Here is a 14,720-nt window from a genome sequence, read left to right as displayed (position 1 = left end):
CCCGACTTTTTGTCATTGCTTTAACTGGTTTCCTATTTGGAAAGTAAAAGAGTCAAGTAGCAAAAAGAAAAGACCGGATACAAGCAAAATTGATTTCAAAATTAAAGCGTAACTTTAATTTTCGGACTGTCTTGGAGTTAACTTGGTTTACTTTGTATCTCCAATATCAAATTACATTATTACAAGTAAAAATAACTTATTTATGGGTGAGTCAATCAATTCAAATCTAGTTTCAAAACTTCCTTACTGAAACAAACAATGTCTCTGTGCATGAATATTATTATTATTATTATTATTATTATTATTATTATTAATACTAATTTAAAGTACTATAATCAAGAATGTGTTTTGCCTATTGTTACTTCACTGGGTTGTTTGACCTTCACTATGCAGAATTATATAAATTATGTGCAGAATTTGACACTAGAAGGCTGTTTTCCCATTCATCTGCTGAAGCGAGAAATTGTGTGATGTTAAAACTAAGACTAAGGATGGACTTGCTGCTAATCGTTAAACTTTTGAAATAAAAAAGTTTGGTCATAGATTGGTGATCTTTTTCGCCAATGAGGAAGAAAGAGTAGATGTAATCTAAATATATTTTTAGATAGATAGATAGATGTATTTTATTGATCCCAAATTGGGAAATTCTTGTCTTACATTAACAGGTTAACCAGGCAATGTACAGGAACAGTAAATACACAGTAAATATACTGTACATATCAACATTAGAAATAATATCTATAGTATACACAATATAAAGAATATATTAGAATACACTATAAATTAACCAGACTAGAACTAGCTTAGAAAATATAAAACATGAACATAGAATAAGAGAAGATAAGATATTCCTTTATTAGTCCCGCAGTGGGGAAATTTGCAGTGTACAGCAGCAAAGGGGACAGTGCAGAAAACAAGATGCATCAGCTAACACAGTAAAAAAGAACTAAACAAAGTGTAACAAAATATGAACCATTTAAATAGAAGGAAGTATAAAAATAGGAGCAGTATATACAGTATTGACAATAAACAGACTATTAACAAAATTGCACAGGTGGAAAATCATATTGCACAGTGAGAATGAAATGAAATTCCACCTGAAAATATCAGGTTATTGTCAGTTTTTACACTAACATACTATATACATTAGCAAAGTATGCAAGTTTTTTTAAATGTTTGTTTTAAAATAAACAAGGTATTTCAATTTGTTTGTGGAAAAGCCATATTACACACAATATGATTTTAGATGTCTTCATGTCTGGAGGAAAACCACAATATGGAGTATATCAAGCTATAAGGCTCTTATTTTGAAAGTCTCCGCCGGAAGTTCTATTTGTAGTTTATAAAGCGTGACACCCTTTCAGTGGATGGTCAGTGAGTGTCTGTCTCAGGGGCTGGGTTTCTCCTTTACCCAAGAAGAGGGGAAAAAAAGCATAGTTTCAAGTATGACGAGACAAAGACACTGAGTGGACACTGACAATATAATGATTTAAAAACTTCCACAACTCACCATGGCCATAAGGGAGCTCAAAGTTTGCCTTTTAGGGGTAAGTGACGGATGTTTTTGTTGATCCACTTTGGGGGAAAATTCCTCGTCTGCAGTGAGTGTAACGTAACTAACCGTCAACTAACCGACAACATGTTGACGGTTAACAGCCGTTAGCTACTCCAACTGACACTCCGTAACGGTCGTTTATTTTTTAAACTTTCTTGACTTTAACGGCTTGTTCTTAGTCAGAAAACTTCTAAATGTTGATATCTTGTTGACTGAAAACCAACAGCTAGTCCGGCCGGTGGGCGCAGCAGTCATTTTACATCGCTTTCTCGTCGTGTTTTTATTTTTTTAACTCGATTAACTGTATTTTTTCTGCTTGTTTTTTTGTCTTTATTTTTAACGGCTCTGACAGTTTATCACCCATTACGTCATCGTCATACCAACCGCTACAAGCAAGCCGTTAGTTAGATTTCCTGCTGCGTCAGCAAAACACAGCAGTCCCTGTTTATAGACGGTGACGGGGACGTTCAGAGACGGCTGGACTGCTAAGTGGGAGTTTATTAATGAAGTAAAGGGGAACTGGGAACTTATAAGAGCTGCATAAACGTTTAACAGGCCTGTGCAGGAACTGACATGCATTTTAATAGCCAACCTAAGTTGACCACTCTTCCCTTCCCAATCTTTTGTTACCCCTCTGCTTATATATAGCAGATTGTATTCATACTCTAGCTATTGTAAAGCATGGAGCATAATGACATGCAGCCAAAAAAGACCCTTAAAGTCTTGAGCATTTATGTTTACACTACTGCTGGCCCAGCCAACATGGTTATGTGGCCCCACATGGGTTATGCTGGGGGTACCTGGATACCAAGTGGGTATGGACCCGAAGTAGGCATTTTATCTGGGGCCCACTTAGGTCAACTAATGTGGGTTCTAGGTGGGTCACTAATGGGAAATTAGTGTATGGGCTCAGAGTGGGCAACACAAATGTGACCCAGTTGAGTCAACTAAATAGGTCCCACATGAGCTCCTACAAGTGGGCTACCCATGTGGGTCCTAGGTGGGTCACTAATGGGAAATTAGAGATGGGTTTTGGTTTATGTTGCCCAGATTGGGCCCATATTACACCCAGTGTACTCCTGCATGAAACCCACAAGGGTAATTGGCATGGGGCCAACATGGAAACTGTGGACAAAACCACTTAAAACCCATATTTCAGCCCATGTAGTCCCCATGTAGTACCCACATAGAACCTAAAGCTGGGACTAAGATGGGTATTGGGTATGTTGCCCAGTTGGGGCCCACCTAACACCCAATACTGCATGGAATCCATGTGGGCAATTGACATTGGGCCATTATGGAACCCACGGACAATCCCATGTTCAGCCCATTTACTACCCACATGGGCCCCACATACAGATGTTGGCTGGGGGGGGTGATTGTTTTGCTCAAATAAGTATGATTGACTACGCAATCAGAGCTAGTTGTAGAATAATGTGCAGTAACAGGAAGCTATCTGATGGGGTGGGCATGTGACCAGACAGTTGGCTAATCAATAAGGGTTCAATAGTGACTCTATGCAAAGTGTGTGTCAGGAGTGCTGTTACTGATGTGTGACCTTCTGTTTTCAGGACACTGGAGTTGGGAAATCCAGCATTGTTTGCCGATTTGTTCAGGATCATTTTGACCACAACATAAGTCCCACAATAGGGTAAGAGAGCGCTGCAGTACAAATCACAAAAAAACAGTGTAACAAATCAATCAAACAAGAGAGAGAGCCGTCTTTGCTAAACACTCGAAACTCCAAATGAAGTCAGGGGTTTGAAATCAAATCAATCTAGTTCAGTTTGACCACGTGAGGTGTCAAGTCAAGCCACATTGTCACAATAAATGGAAATATCAAGTCATATCTTCTATAATAATGGTTTAGTCAGTTGACATATTGATACTAGTATAACTGATCATAGGAATCTGAAAAATATCTCAGTACCAAGAACCATTTTGAAGGTAAACGGTCTAATTTACAGAAGGGAAAAATAAAGAGTCCAATAAAAAGTCTGATATCAGACTTGCCTTAGTCCCTGAAAAACTTATTGTTTATGCATATTTTTTGAAAAGTGGAACAGGTCACTATTAGCAGACTTGTTACAAATTACAAATACAAATGACTATACAGTTCTCTAGACAACTGAATATTGGGTCAGATACAGACTCAAATAGCTGGATTGGATATCAGTGACAATGGGGCAGATAATTCTATGTTTATACATTATTTATAGGAATTTTTATTCCTGTTTAAGTTTTGACTAATTTGTTGCTGCATTAAAAAGGTTTACACTTGAATTGTAATTACTGTCAATTTTTAAGATTTTTTTTACCAAGTTGCTAGTGTATGATTTATTATTCTAATAATAAAGGACAATTGAATATATTTATATCTATGTATTTATTGTTCACATTTTGTTTTACAAAGTTAGGAAAGCAACGTTTAAGTGAAACCTGATGTTGCCTTACACATAAAAGAATGATCCCAGTCATTTCCACACAGTGAGGCATACAGCTTATTAATTAAACACAGATCGGTACTCGGTATCGGCTGATACCCAAAGCCCAGGTATCACTATTGGGCTTGAAAAAGTTGGATCGGTGCATCCCTAGTTTATATAACGTGAGACTGGTGAGATCTGCAATCAGACCATGCAGAAGGCAACATTAGGCTGAGATGAATTTCTAAAAAGTTGTTGTTTTGACAAGATGACAAAAAATGAATCCATTTCTAATCAAATGTTTGAGCCCACCATCATCACTGATTATTGTATTGTCTCTTTGTTGTTTGATGGTTGTTTTGTTTGCTCTCTGACCCAACTCTGCATTAGTGCTTTCAGGCAACATGGGTTCAGAGTCGGCCATCTTTACTCTCGTTTTGACTGGTACTGATTTGCTTCCTGTGTCTCCTAAAGCATTGTTGTGAAATGCTCTTTATCTCCCACAGAGCATCGTTCCTAACCAAAACAGTGCCATCTGGAAATGAACTACACAAATTTCTGATCTGGGATACAGCCGGACAGGAAAGGGTGAGTGCGCCCACAACAGAAATTCCTCATTTACTTATTATTAGCTTTAAGTTTACACACATGACATGACTTATAAAATGTCAATTTTCCGTTACGTTTTGCATCAGGAAGCTAGCAGTGACACAATCATTTCACTGTCAGTCGTCCTCATGACATCGAGTTATTATAAGGCGTGAAACAGGATGATTCACACAAGGTTCAAAGGTCACGAGACTGTGGTATCATCACGGTGATTCATTTTATAGGAGGGGGGATGGAGTGGGTAGTTAAAGCTTACCAGACATGCTTACAGCATGGAAAAACTAGTGCAAGTATTTCCTGCCTTTGTGTGAAAATTATATCTTGAAACCTCTGTTACCAGAGTTTAAAGTTCTCTTTATCTGTGGGACTAATATTAAACTCATCACACGTGACTATCTGTGTGATCTATTTGGTAAACAACAACACAACATACAGTTCAAATGAGCACTAACAAGAACGTTTTGGGGAGGCTATTAGAGGAGATTGTGTCACTGCACTTGAATAACTACAATGTTGTTATTATGACCACTGGCTGCATGCAATATGAATACACTTTGTGGAGTTTTTGACCACTAGTGGTGCTTTAAAGCAATGTTTTTGATGAGTTAGCCCTTGTCACAAGCACAGGGGAGATGTGATACCCATTTTTGCTGACTGCAGTCGGTGGTGATGTAGTTGGAGGTGGTGATGTGCTGTAAAGATAGCTAGTGAAAGAGAAGACTACGAGGTGATGTAAACATTACAATGTAGGTTTAGAAACACTGAAATAAAGACGTTAATGTCTCTTGGGGAAGAAATGCATTCAACATGTTTGTTAAGGCCTTAAAGCTAAAGTTGGTAACTTTGAGCAAATATAAAAAAAGAAGTTGTTTTTATAAAATGGTCACTATATCCTGACAGTAGTGCATGAGACAGGTAATCTGAAAAAAATCATGTGCCTATGTGTCCTCCGGTGCTCCTGATGGCATCTGCAAGATTTCACAGACCAGAGGAAAACAACAACATAAAATGTTTTTGGAAACATCTTGTAGTGTACTGTTTAGCTATAAAATGAGAACGTTTGTGACCCAGCTGCCATGTTGTACCAAGCACCGCCCACCAGCAGGAGAAAACTTTCTAATTTTACAGCTAAACAGTACACTACAAGATGTTTCTGAAAACATTTGAGGCAAGAAATAGGCATTACAGTAACAGAATATTAATTCATATTTGATCAGCGCTGTCTAGTTTGACAGTTTGATCGGAGTTCACCATCTGCCCAGAGACTGCTCGGCTCCAATTAGTTGCTTAGATTCGGTTGCGGTAGAAACTTGCAAATGCCACTACAAAAATACTTCATCCCTGCAGCACTCTATACTGTCAGGACATAGTGACCGTTTTATAAAACCCACTTCAGCTTTAAGGAGGATACACATATTGGATTTTGCAGTAATGTCAACAAAACTGTTTTCACCTTTAAGGTACATTTAAATACAGTTTGTAAGTTTTATGTGGAGGCTGTAAACACTTCTCTGTCAGAACATTCTTCTAAACACTGGAGCAACCTTCATAGTGAGTTAAGAGGAGTTGAAACTTGTAAGGAAGTAGCATTTTCCATCAGCCATCATCACTTAAGAATGTATGGGCATAGTCTACTTACAGAACTGTATACTACGTTAGTCTTTTATGGGTTAACACAATATTTATAACGTTATGGTCCAGATTTAAGATTGTGTTCAGTTTAAAAAGCACTTGTACAGATGACATTTCTGAATAACTATTGATTGATCATGCTAACTACTATAAATATGTTGTCTTTCTTAGTTTCACTCATTAGCTCCTATGTACTACCGAGGATCGGCTGCTGCTGTCATTGTCTATGACATAACTAAACTGGTAAGAATAACAGAACACTTATAATCTTTTAATCAAATGAGTGACAGTATATTGAACTTGGGTTGAGTGGTGACATCCCAGACCAGTGGTAAAAATCTCCGTAACAAAACTGAGTAACTAACACATTTTTTTTGCCTCACCTAAAAACTGTTGAGGGGCTCAAGCAAAGTCAATGCTGAAGTGTTCACTAACTCCCTGGTCTGGTGTAATGTGTGTAACAGAAGAAGCTGGTTTCACACTATGTGCCTAAAATTCACTTTTCCATCACGCTGGGATGCCTCGCTTCCCTGACCTACAAATGTCATTCTTTCCTGGTCTGTTCATGGAAACTTGTCTGAAAAATCTAATGCGAAGAATATGTGACACAAGTTGTAGCAGACGTTGTGGGCACATTCTCATAAAGAACCGTGATCTGCTCTTGTTGTTCAGGACTCTTTCCAGACACTGAAGAAGTGGGTGAAGGAGCTGAAAGAACACGGTCCAGAGGACATTGTTGTAGCCATAGCAGGGAACAAGAATGACTTAGGAGACATCAGGTGAGCAAAGGGTTCTTTTCTTAGACTGTCATAGCTGAAGAAACGGATTCTCATGGATATTATGGTGATAATATTCAAGTTGAAGTGACACTATAGCAACTACTAGACACTAGAAGTCTGTTCTGCGTCAGCACAAACGCATCCCTTTAATATAAAACATGAACTTCTTACCTCTAGCCCCCACAGATTCACCGCAGTCTCAGTTAGGACTCTTGTTTTACTGCATTACCTCCTTTTAAGACTTTCTGCACAGCAAACTCTAATGATACGTGTCCACAGGATCTGTCATTTCCACGCTTCCCATTCATTGTCTATGTAAGCAGCCATGTAATGCATTCTGGCAGCGTTGCCTTTCGAGAGACAGACCGTCATGTTGGCTGCTCCTCATTTGCATAAAGTTGAGGTTTAGACTACTTCATGCAAATCAGGGGCGTCCAGTGCAGCTCGCTGCCTCTGGAAACTCCCCAACAAATGTTTTAACTAACTGTCGGGGGCAACTGTGGCTCAGGACATAGAGCCGGTTGTCCACTGATCAGAGTGATTTGGTGGTTTGATCCCCGGCTTCTCCAGTCTTTCAGTGTCCTGAAAGTGCACAAATTACTCCCAAAGGCTGTGCCATCAGTGTTTGAATGTGTGTGTTAATGTTGACGTGAAGTGTAAAGCATTTTGAGTGGTCGGAAGACTAGACAGACGCTATATAAATGCAAAAAAAAGAAATGCAAGTCCATTTGTTGTCAATCTAAAATGAAGACGGATTCAACAACTGCTTGGCTTATTACTCGCCTCAAATGTTTTTATAAACATATTATTACTATTTTCCTAATATACAAGAATTTTCTTTTCCAAACGAGCTAACATGTTGGTCCGGTTTGAAATCCGGGAGCAGCAGCCCACGAGGGAAGCGTTTGTCCAATCGGGTGCCTAGTGGCAGCTCATAAAGCGTCCAGTGCTGGGAAGCAGCGCGACCCCTTGCGTCCAAAAACACCCCTGTGGACACGTACCAGTCTTCTTGATATACCTGTAGTGCAGCTCATGTTAAGTCCACTGTGCTGAGAAAAATCATATCTCAATAATTTACATTGTAACCTTCAATCGTCTTGAGACTGTAAGAAGACTAACAGGGCTGCTTGTAGAAAGCAGCTGAGGCTTTAGCGGCAAAATCATTTAGTCACTCAACAGTCACCAGATACAATTTGTTCTGTTCCATTAATTAAAAAAGAATCATTAAACATTAATTCTTGTTTGTCTGACTATTGACAGCAGTTAAAGAAACATTGGTAAAGGTGGCCCAAGACACTTGCCAGTATTGTCTTTAAGTGTGTTGAATAAGTAGTGTTTTTTCTTGACCATATTTAAATATTGTCCCTCCTGGTCACCATCAAATCTCTGTCTTTGAGTTCAATAAGAAACACACAACAGTGACTTTGTACACAGTCAGGTTCCTGTTCCTGGACATATTTTTTGTTTCAAATCTGTCATAAAAACCTCAACTCCCTCTCCATGTGTCGTCCCCTCCAGCACTTTTCCAGATTAAACAAGTTAGAGATGGAATGGATGAAAGTCATTGATGAAAATTTAGATTTGCTATGGGACTAGTGTGAAACTATTCCACGCTTACTTTAGTGTCCTTCTCTTTTACAGGGAAGTTCCTATGAAGGAAGCTAAGGAGTTTGCTGAATCAATTGCAGCTATTTTCATTGAGACTAGTGCCCGGAACGCTGTCAATGTTGAGGAGCTCTTTCAGAAAATCAGTAGGTTTCATGTCTTTACTGTATGTTGTGTCTGTGTGTATACTGTATTATTTTGGAAGTCAGCAGTGAAGAAGAAGATATGTGCTGTTGACTCAAAGGCTGGAGATCATTATACAAAAATAACTGGGCTGTTTTAAAGTCATTTAAATGCATTCATTATAGTGTGTCTGAATGAACACAAATGCAATCATACAAATTTATGAAATTTAATATAACCTTCTTTCAGCTGCTATACAACTACCTACTCAATGAGGAGAATGTTTTAGTACCTGCATAGGAGAGGAAAACATGCACATTCTCAAAATTGTTTGTGGTGCTGGGAGTAGATCCCCTCCAATATGTACTTTTTCAAAAATATTACTTGCTCCCGCACACACTTTTATCTGCTTTAGTGTGAGATTAGTACCTACATAGCCCAACAAAAATATCCGTTCTGTGAAACATCAATTAAATGTAACTAGAAAATGCATTTCCTGCTGGAAATCAGTGTGAATGCTGACAGCAGAAATTAATTCCAAAGCATTGCTAAAAATGCAGAAATGTGAAATGACTTGCATAAAAACTGCTGAACTGCATTACCGAAAGAAGCTGAGAGCTTAAATACATTGCTAGAAAAACTGGAAGCTAAACTGTAATACTGGTGGTCCCCCAAGTCAAATCACACTTATGTCTGATCTAATGTTACCCATTTCATAACCAGGGTTGGAAATTAGCACCAGGCAAATGCTGGTAAAATATGCAAAAGGCTGCTAGATTTGCTTCACTCACCAGCCAAAAAAAACAATGGTAATCTATAGAGTGGCTGCTAGATTTTGGAATCCACCAACAAGAGTGGCAGAAAAAGTTAATTTCCAACGCTGTTCAGAACAGGTGACAATAATAAACAAATCTCATACCAATACCTCATATGATAATGGTATCTGGTGGTCAGACTCTGCAGGGGTCTACAAGAACGTGCAAACAATGCAAAATCAATGTTGATTACAACAGCTGCCAAAGCTGCCCGGTAATGTTTGTATACCAGAAACCTGTCTATAAAGTTTGGAGCTGCTCCATAGACAATGAATGGGAGAGATGTTCTAGATGACACTGAGAGCACCCAGGAGAATGTTCTGAGTATATGGGAACATTTTCTGTTCCACAACTGAGAACACCACAATAGAATAAAGCTCAGTTGGGTATAACAAAGAAAACAAACATTCTGTGGGTCCACAAAATCAGTCTCCCATTCATTGTCAATGGAGCAGCTCCAGACTATTTACCCTACCCTACCCTCACAAGTTTGAGTTTTTGCACTCTAGTTTTTGGATTTTGTATGTTCTCCAATATTGTTTGGACTGTCTTAAACCACAGGAATAACATGTATGAATTCTGAAAATAGGTATACTTCTCCAACTAGTTAAATCTGCCATATAACTCTGTAAATGACCATGTGCCGTTTAGGTAAACAGATCCCACCCCTGGAAAACCCTGAGGTGGATAGCAACGACTCCTTCAAACTCACCCGGCAGCCTGCTCCGTCCACCAGGAGATGCTGCTAGTACCAACGGTGGCTGATGAGATTACTTCCTGCAGCACCAGGGACCCCACCAGCACAGCACATAGTCCACAATGCACACTGCGTCTTACTCCTGGAAAAGACAAGACGGTGGACAGACAGAGGTCAGCTTGCATGTGTGGTCAACTGCAACATGAAACAACAGTATTATATGGATCATTGCACATTTAATTCATTTAGTTGTAGCAGTCTGATGAGGTCTGGGAGCAGAACGCCTTCAGTTTGTCCCCCTCAGGTGGTGTTTTGCCTGAATTACATAAAGATGTCTGTCTGGGTGGTACAGTATAGTACACAGCTCATTACAAGGAGGCAGTTTTATCCCATTTTACATAGCAACTTTTAAAATTCAGCACACATTAATAAGAAGTCATCTAGCAGTTGTGCTTTTTAAAGCCAGGTTTTGGCTGTCGATGCATTTTCATTTCGAAAGTCAACTGCTCTGTAGATTTTCATGTCACTGTGGCTCTTAAATGGCACACATTTAATGAAGGTTTTTATATATTTTTTTTTTATCAAGGCTATACTTGTCTTCTCATGGAGCTTTTGTGTACATGTATGCATCACTAATTAGTATATTTTGAATAAGAGGTTGTGGAAATCAAACCTTAAAACAAACATTCAGTTCTGTAGCTCAATTGCAGCGGCTTTACATTCCACTTCGTCATCATGTGTTTTCACACACATTAACTGTATAAGGGTTTAACTGTAATGCTGCAGAATGAACAGCTTAGAGGCCTAATTACGGTATGACACCCCCTGTTGAAACACTGTGATCAATACTAGAATTGTTTACATGGCGATTGGTTAAAGATGTTTTCTACATGCTGAAATGTATTGTCTGAGATTTCACTACAGGGAATGAATGTACACGACATGTATTTTTACCTGAAAAAGGGGGGTTACATTTATACTGTTAAGAAGAGAAAAGACCTGCATGTATTTTACTCAAACATGTCTAAAGCTGTTAAAAGTCTACTTACTAGCCAAACTCTAAAAGAACATGGGAATAAAGCCCTAAACCAATGTTAGCTTGCAAAGAAGTAGAAAAAGGGTAACAATGAAAATAGTCCTTAGCCCAGTTGTGAAAACTAAGATTATGTATATTGTTTGCTGCTGTTCCTTTGGCGTTAGTGCCCTTGAATTTGACCACTTGAGAAATTTATAACAGCACTTTTGCTTACATTTAACAGTATTAATTTGGAGTCACTTTTTGCTTAACAGTATTCTGGTTATACATTTCCAGTTGGTACAAATGAAAAACTCATTTAAAAATGCACCACTTTTTACCAACTTGTACTGTATGTTGGAATAATGGAGTTCAATTTGTAGTTTTTAATGCAATTATGGAATAATTTTGCTGATATGTACCGTTGTCTTTAATGGAAAGTCACACCAAACTCCTTTCAAAAATCTGCCAATTAATGTGGCCTTGCTTCTACTAAAATGTAACTCAGTGATTGGCTGAAATTGAGCCATAATTCAAACCAAATTAAACTGATTGGTGGTCCAGATGTACAGTAGATTGATAAAAAAAAAGATTTTTCAATGCAGTTTGGCATGATATTACCTCCATACAAGAGACAATGACATATTGAGCAAATCAATTTTATTAGAGGTAACATGTTGACATTGTGATGAGATTTTCAAGTATTATATTTGTCGCCACACAAGTGCCTTTTTTATGTTTTTCTAAACAAAAGTATGACATGGCTTAAAAGTGCATACCGCTAGAATAATGCATGAATTAAATCAGTACAGACTAATTGCACACATAACAGCCACTTTTGAAATTACCAATTATCTGCAGCCATCCGTGTGCCTAAGTCATGCTTCCCTGTATCCTCTGTAGACCAGATTAACTTTTGTATATTAATCAGTGTAATAAAGTAGTGACAAATGTATTTTTTGTTTTTGTTCCTTTTACCCACTGTACGGATAAAATATGTTTTTCGAAATGTCCAAGACACCAGGAAGGTCTTAAAGAATTACAATATAGCCTCACCGATTTTATTATTTACAGTTTTGTTGATAGAAACCAGAAAGATGAGCGAGAGAAGAAGGGACTCACTAGCAAAAGGTCGTGACTTGGATTAGCTTCCTGACGTCATGGGAACATGGTATGCATCATTCTGAACTAAGCCACCTTGACGCCTCAGAAACCTAAACTCCAAGTGAAAATGACACTATTTGGTTTCACAGTATAGATGAAGCTTTTACTCCAGACCGCATTATGTGAGAACAATGTACCTTATTTTATTGAAATTTAAGTGGACAGTAATAACTTATGTAAGAAACACATAAGAATTATTACTTTCCCACAACCTATTAGCTTTAACCCCAAAATAGAAAACACTCAACAAATAAGTCTTGTGTTATTTTTGCACATATATGTTTAACGTGACCTTCTGAAAAGCTGTAAACAGCATAAATTACATGCAGAGCGGAGCATTCCCACAGAGTCCTATTCAGTACACTGCAGTGGATTACACCCTCAGCAGCTTACAGAGGGGAGGTCTACACTTGTCACAGAGATGGATTTAACCGTAGCCACAGTTGTCAATGGTCTCTAAGAGAGTAAAGTGGGATATTAATAGTTCAAACGGAGCAAACCCACTATGTGAAACATCAGGATTCCCCTCCATAAACATCTTAAACCATTAATTTCTTTTCTTTTGAAAGGTGGGGACTCACATTATCAGCATCAGAAATTCTGGAGAAAAATGTATTTCATGTTTGTTTTTGCCTATTAGAGGAACTGTATATTGAGGTTTTTCTGCACAGGCTTTACTATTCAGACATGGTAGTCAGTAACAAGCCAACATATTTGATTGTTTATGACAGGAATCTAGAAAAATCTGAAGGTGATCCTGCAGTTTGACCTGTAGTTTGACTCTAAACAAGCATGTTTACAACTAAATTTTTTCCCTCAGTTTTACCTCCTTCAAGCAGATTCAACAAACCTTACATTTTTATCTTCATGTTTTTTCTATGATTAGTCCCAAGTGTCAAAGCTGTGATGAAGCACATTGAGGAGTTCTGGTACTCAGTCAAATATTTATTGGAGAAAGGGCCATCTACAACATATACCCGATAACTCTATATGGCAAAATAGTAACAGCCCCTGTAGTACTGTCCAATAAACATGAGACAGATGGACAGATAGACAGACAGATGTTTTATGCATTTTATTTGGAGGCTATTGGATGTTCTGTTAGTCTTAAATCAATCCCAGTCTGTCGTCATCAGGTCAAACTATTTGGTCTGAAGCATTACGGCTGCTTTCAATGACATGATACTCTGAAGGCATTAGTGATATATACCATTTTTGTAGGGACATCCACTACTAGAAGTTTCTTTGATTGACAAAGAAGTGCCTATCTAAGCTAACGATACATTTTGTTCCTATGCGAAGGCCTCAAAGTATGATGAAAGACAGTGCAGACGAGCTGCGAGCTCTTCTGAGCACGAACTAGCTGATCACAAGTAGCTGCTGGGCATTGCTACTTCTCATTCATACCAATACGTATTGTTCTCACACTCACAAACACAAACAGCGCAGCATTTTACAAAACAGATGGACAACAAAAAATATGTAACCAAAAGTAGTTCAGTCCCAGAAGTCACACAAATTAAAAAAATATAGTTTAGTTTATACTTTCTTCTATCTGGCTCTAATGAATCCTACACCTACATTTGATTTTACTTAATAATGTTATATCTGTTAATGTGCTGTTTGAAATTGACAGCAGGTATCTTGCTCTTATGGGAGAGTGAACTGAGTTAATAATAGTTAAGTGTGGGAGAGAGTGGGAAAAGAAAACCTACTCAACTAAACATAATAGCTTAATGACCGAGAAAGTGGATAAATTGCTATCTTTACGTAATTTATCCACTTTCTCTGTCATTAAGCGCACTAATGGCACTATCAGTCATTTTTGGTAAATAAAAATCCCATCTATATTTTATACCTTAAATATTGAATTAAAAAAAAAACTACTTACTAACGATAACTTGGCAGGCTGATATCACAGATATATTATCAGCATGCTGATATGTAACAAGAAATTGCTGTACAGAAATGTCAACAATATGTTTGACATCATTTAGAAACAGTGTATATAGTTTATCCACCAGAGAGAACTGACAAGATTATTTTTAACTGTAGCGTGTCCTGCTCAGTACATATCTTGTTCACAATTTTTTAATAATGAAATGCAAGGGACCTTTAAAAAAAATATAATAATAATAGTAGGCCTAATAATGATAAGAAACTTTATTTATACAGTTCTTAAAAAAAAGTTACAAGACATTTCAGGACTTCAATGAGGCAAATAAAATCAGACACTGATTTTGTTGACTAATGTTATATTGATGTGTTTATATATATATATATACATGTATATATGTATA

At 37.8% G+C, this 14,720-nt stretch overlaps 1 protein-coding gene across 1 annotated transcript; it reads left to right on the top strand.

Annotated features, from left to right (window-relative positions):
* The first annotated feature begins 1,353 nt into the window (after positions 1–1,353).
* rab31 (RAB31, member RAS oncogene family) lies at positions 1,354–12,211 on the top strand. Its single transcript, XM_074651972.1, has 7 exons — positions 1,354–1,547; positions 3,127–3,206; positions 4,488–4,569; positions 6,394–6,465; positions 6,895–7,001; positions 8,643–8,752; positions 10,196–12,211. The coding sequence occupies exons 1-7, from the start codon at positions 1,512–1,514 to the stop codon at positions 10,291–10,293; spliced, it is 585 nt and encodes a 194-aa protein (XP_074508073.1). The 5' UTR covers positions 1,354–1,511; the 3' UTR covers positions 10,294–12,211.
* The last annotated feature ends 2,509 nt before the right edge of the window (positions 12,212–14,720 follow it).

Source organism: Sebastes fasciatus, chromosome 11, assembly GCF_043250625.1.
Source record: "Sebastes fasciatus isolate fSebFas1 chromosome 11, fSebFas1.pri, whole genome shotgun sequence".
Lineage (NCBI taxonomy): Eukaryota > Metazoa > Chordata > Actinopteri > Perciformes > Sebastidae > Sebastes > Sebastes fasciatus.
The sequence above is the reverse complement of the archived record's forward strand: the minus strand, read 5'-3'. Positions and strand labels throughout refer to the sequence as shown.